A 4,843-nucleotide genomic window follows, 5' to 3' on the forward strand; every position below is an offset into this window, starting at 1 on the left:
CAAGGAGGCAGACCAATATTGTTCCATCCTGTTTTCTTGGTCACTGTGAAAATTCTGTGAGTAACTCCATTTTTAGAAATGTCATAAATCAAAGTTAAGAAAATGAAGGTTATCGGCCTTCTCCCTCTCTTTTCCTCCACCGTACTTCACAATCTGAGTAACAAATGGAAAAAAAAAAAAACAGTAACAAATGACTCCAATTTCCCCGAAGACTTCTGTGCAGGAAAATCACTATCTTCAGGAGACTGTAGATCCTTTGTATGTTTGGGACCATAGGACAATCCATCTTCCTTGGGTCTGGGTCTGGAAGTGTGATTTTCAGGCTCAAAGAAGAGACATCCAGTGGAAATATCTGAAATCGGCCGTACATGGCCTTGACCCAGACAGACCCCAAGGCCTTAGGCCTTCCCGTGGATAAAGACAAGATGAGTAAGATGGATCTTATCTCTTGCCACATCCTGAACCAGTTTGGGCAGACAAGGAACCCCATGCCAGTTTAACAGACTAAGATAACGTTTTATGAACATTCTTTTGCTGCTACCTCTAATGAGAGAGATCTGAAAGGAGCCCCTCCCTGCTGAGGTCTGGTAAGGACCCAGCAGCCCAAATGGAGACTGATTAACAGGCATCCCAAGCAGTGACTCAAACCATGGGCAATTTCAGAGGAAGCTCGTTATGGTGACTCCACAATTAGGACATCAGCCCACGTGGCCAGTCAGTACTGCAGGAGGCAGGACCAGGCACTATATAAAAGTTCCTATTCTGCTGAGCCCTGCAATCCACATCCTTTGTTGAGTCTTGCTGAAGACAGGTAAGTGGGGACATCTGTGCCCTATCTCCCTCCCACTTGCTGCTCTGCCTTCAAGAGGCTCCTCTCTTCCTCCACTGCACTGTACTTCCCACTGATTTTCAGTGCTTTGCCATTTCTTGGGCCTCTCACACCATCCTGTGTATCTGTCTAGTCTCTTGTACCTGGTTTTCAAAAAGATTAGTCAAATAGAGGAAAAGGGAAGATCTGTGGTGGAACTAGGTGTCAGGTAGGATTGGGCTATGAGTGTCTAGACAAGAGCTATGAGAATATTCCCACCTAGGATATGGTTGTCAGAGGGAGCTGAAATAGGGATAGAAAAGAGAAAAGGATAAAAAAATAAAAAATTGCAAACAAGTTCTTAGGGTTAATAATCATTCACTCCCCATTTCCCTCTACCAACCCATCTACAAATCCCATCTCCCATCTCCCAGTAATAGTTCCCAACCTAGTACTATTACTAAAGTTAATTTCAAATCTTGTGTTTGTTTCAGGTCCTGCTATCCACCCTAGGATGTCATTTAATGAACAACAGTGCAAGCAGCCATGTGTGCCTCCTCCATGTCTTCAAAAGACCCAAGAGCAATGCCAGGCAAAGGCTGAGGAGGTATGCCTCCCTTCATGCCAGGATCCCTGCCAAGAGAAGTGCCCAGTGCAAGTTCAGGAGGTGTGTCTTCCTCAGTGCCAGGAGTTAAACCAAGAGAGCTGCCCACAGCAAGTCCAAGACCAATTCCCACCTCAGTGTATAGAGCCATACCAGGAGCTATCTCAGACAAAATGTGTGGAAGTTTGTCCACAGAAAGTTCAAGAAAAGTGCTTATCCCTCAACAAGGGAAAGTAGGGTCTCATAATGCCATCTTGAGTCAAGAAGATGCCCAACAGATGAAAACCAAATCCAAGCCCATGCAATGGTAGCCTCCACCTGTGGTTACCTCTCTGTGCACTTTCTTCTTGCTGCCTGGCTTCTTCAGTATTCCAGGACTGGGTCTGTTGTCTCTGAAGACATTTTTTCTCTGCATTTCATCAATCTCTGTGAATAAGTATTGTTTTCAGCAGTCTAGTGGAAAGTAGAAACTGTAGGAAGAGTGCTGTTGTAAGGGAAGACCATAGAAACATCATTCAGCTTCCATGGGGCATGAACTCACCCAGCCCTGAGTGTGTAACAGCCAAGAATCATGCTTCCATACATCATTCAGAGCATCAGCCTCTACTCGAGCCTCAAAACAAGTTGACTTTTGATGGACTTTGCACTGATTACCACCACCACCACCATGAATACTGAGAAGAGGTTGGTGGTGTTATAGAAATAAAAACTTGGGTCACTTTGTCTATGCATCCTAAAAAGGAAATGCAAATGATTGGACATTGGAATGTTAGTTGTGCTTTTAAAAATGAAACAAAAGCATATAATGATTTAATCCAAACAGCCAATAAGGACAGATGAGATGGGGTGTCTGGGGTCCTGATTGATCTTGTGCTTGATGGCTGGTTTGCTTTGGGCCCTATAATTTCATATTACATGCTTTAGAGATGTGATTTGTGTCTGTGTGGTGCAATCTGGGCTGTTCTCCAGCTTCATTGTTTTCTTCCCCCTGGTGAAGGTAAAATATTAAATAAAACTGATCCCAAGGCTGAAGTCTGGCTTGATTTGTGTTCTTTCTTCCTCCTCACTGCCCAACCACAGTCCCTCCCTGTGATGATCATGTTCCCCTTTTTTTGGACAATCTGGAGTAGGAATGAAAAACAGAGCTCTCAGGTGCAGATAAAACAACAATGTTGACAGAGGCCTCGTAGAAGTTCACGTGGATTGTTCCACTCTCACTCATAATGCATCATGAGCTCACTTATGCACACATTTCCCACCTAGGAGAATCCATCAGAGCCTGGGACATGCCTACACTCAGAATTTCACATCCAGAATTCTTGCCACTATGACTTTTTCCTCTCTGATCCTTGCTTTTGGGAGAAAGGACTCAAATGGGGAGGAGGAGTATTATATGAAAGAAGGAGTCCCCAGTGAATCTATGATATCTTTCAAGCATAGCATCACTGTCAGAAGGAAGAACTAAGCATAATTCTGAGATGACCAAGGACCAAAATAGGCCTGCCATCTCAGATTTCAGGAAAGCCCGTCAGCCCAGGTCACCTCCCTGTAGCATAACACCCACTTCCTCTCACTGAAAGGATCCAGTAGAAGCAAGACTTACTTACATGAAAGACCTCATAGCTGCTTCCTCAGTGGTGCCTTGAGGTCTGATCTGGACTCTTAAGTCATAGAACCAGTCTCCTAATCTGAAGAGGCCCATCACACCCCTGGGCCACCCCCCCTTCCGAGTCAGCCCATATGAGTAGACCCAGTGGAGAGCTACTTGGCTGACTTGAGGGCCTTGCAGCACTGGACTCACCTCAATCCCTTAATCTTAGAGATTTTCTAAGGCAAGAGAGGAGGATGCAGGGGGAAACTTGGGGGAAGATTTCTTTTTTTTTTATTTATTATTTATGATAGTCACACACAGAGAGAGAGAGAGAGGAGAGAGAGAGGCAGAGACACAGGCAGAGGGAGAAGCAGACTCCAAAAAATTAAAAAAAAATTTAAAAAAAAAAGGGATCCCTGGGTGGCGCAGCGGTTTGGCGCCTGCCTTTGGCCCAGGGCGCGATCCTGGAGACCCGGGATCGAATCCCACGTCGGGCTCCTGGTGCATGGAGCCTGCTTCTCCCTCTGCCTGTGTCTCTGCCTCTCTCTCTCTCTCTGTGACTATCATAAATAAATAAAAATTTTAAAAAAAATTAAAAAAAAAAAAAAAGAAGCGGACTCCATGCACCGGGAGCCCGATGTGGGATTCGATCCCGGGTCTCCAGGATCGCGCCCTGGGCCAAAGGCAGGCGCCAAACCGCTGCGCCACCCAGGGATCCCAGGGGGAAGATTTCAAGCAGTGACATGAAGCCCTGAGGACTCATTGACTTTGCAGATGGCAAACACAGGTCCTGAGCTCTATGCACATTTTCTGAGGGAATCCTGGCAGCAGCTCGAGGGGTTCATGCATTGCCCCTTTATCTTTATTAGGGAACTGGTCTGGCCTCACAAAGCAAGTAAGTGGTGAAGTCAAGATTCCAACTGGAGTCCCTCCTGATTCCAGAATAGAGCTTTTACTCGTATGAAGAAGTGCCTATGGCACACAGAAAGATTTCCAGAACTGACTTCACATTCATTTATTCATCCACCTACTGAGTGCCAGGGGCTAGAAAGACAGTGGTGAACAGGCAGGCAGCATCCCTGAGCTGAACTAGAAAGCTGCTTTCTATAGGCCATGCCTGCCTAGGGGGCCTCACTAAAACCTGGACATCCCAAGTACTGAACGTCTCCAGGTGCTTGAATTGCAGTTCTTTTCCCTCCCTGCATGGTTGGAATAAATTCTCTCTTCTATTTTCTGGCTTTGGAATAAGCCACAACTTACAATAGGCCCAGAGAACCCTCCTAGCAGTAGAGCTTCTAACTGGGCTGGGGGGAGGTTCATGACACTTCTCCAGCCTGGCTCAAGCCCAAGAAATGTCTTTGTTCTCCAGCGCTAAAAGCATACACAGATTGAAGTCCAAGATAGGGCACTCAGACGCTGAGCAGAAGTGCATGCTAACAAGCAGAGAGAGTCCATCAACATCAGAGAAAGAACTGCCTGCTGATTACAGGGGAGGCCTCAGTAGATGGCAAGGAGACACACCTACAGATTGTAGATGAAGGAACAGACATCAAGGAGCCAGAAGACCTTCATCACACTCTGCCATGAGAACGGCCATACCTTCCTCATGCTCACAGAGCTCTGACCTAGGCCCTGCCCACACTGCTGCTACAGGGTCAGGGCCCTAATGACATGGGTCTGGAACATGGGACGGTTAGGATGTAGGTGTTTGTGCTGAAACCTTTCAGAAAGAGGGAGAGAGACATTAACAAGGGGAGTCTGGATTTAGAAGTTCTAGTTGACAGTCCCTAAGGAAAAGACAAAACTGGAGCCCATAATTTGAATATGCTCCTAGATCAAA

The 4,843-nt window shown here is 46.1% G+C and overlaps 1 protein-coding gene across 1 annotated transcript; it reads left to right on the top strand.

Annotated features, from left to right (window-relative positions):
• Nucleotides 1–716: 716 nt before the first annotated feature.
• LOC129501389 (proline-rich protein 9-like) lies at nucleotides 717–2,444 on the top strand. Its single transcript, XM_055312507.1, has 2 exons — nucleotides 717–811; nucleotides 1,303–2,444. Exon 2 carries the CDS (start codon nucleotides 1,323–1,325, stop codon nucleotides 1,647–1,649), a length of 327 nt encoding a protein of 108 aa, XP_055168482.1. The 5' UTR covers nucleotides 717–811; nucleotides 1,303–1,322; the 3' UTR covers nucleotides 1,650–2,444.
• Nucleotides 2,445–4,843: the final 2,399 nt, after the last annotated feature.

Source organism: Nyctereutes procyonoides, unplaced genomic scaffold (assembly GCF_905146905.1).
Source record: "Nyctereutes procyonoides isolate TBG_1078 unplaced genomic scaffold, NYPRO_anot_genome, whole genome shotgun sequence".
Lineage (NCBI taxonomy): Eukaryota > Metazoa > Chordata > Mammalia > Carnivora > Canidae > Nyctereutes > Nyctereutes procyonoides.

Coding starts and splice junctions, on each gene's coding strand:
- LOC129501389 (XM_055312507.1), top strand. CDS start 1,323: ATGTCATTTAATGAACAACAGTGCAAGCAGCCATGTGTGCCTCCTCCA.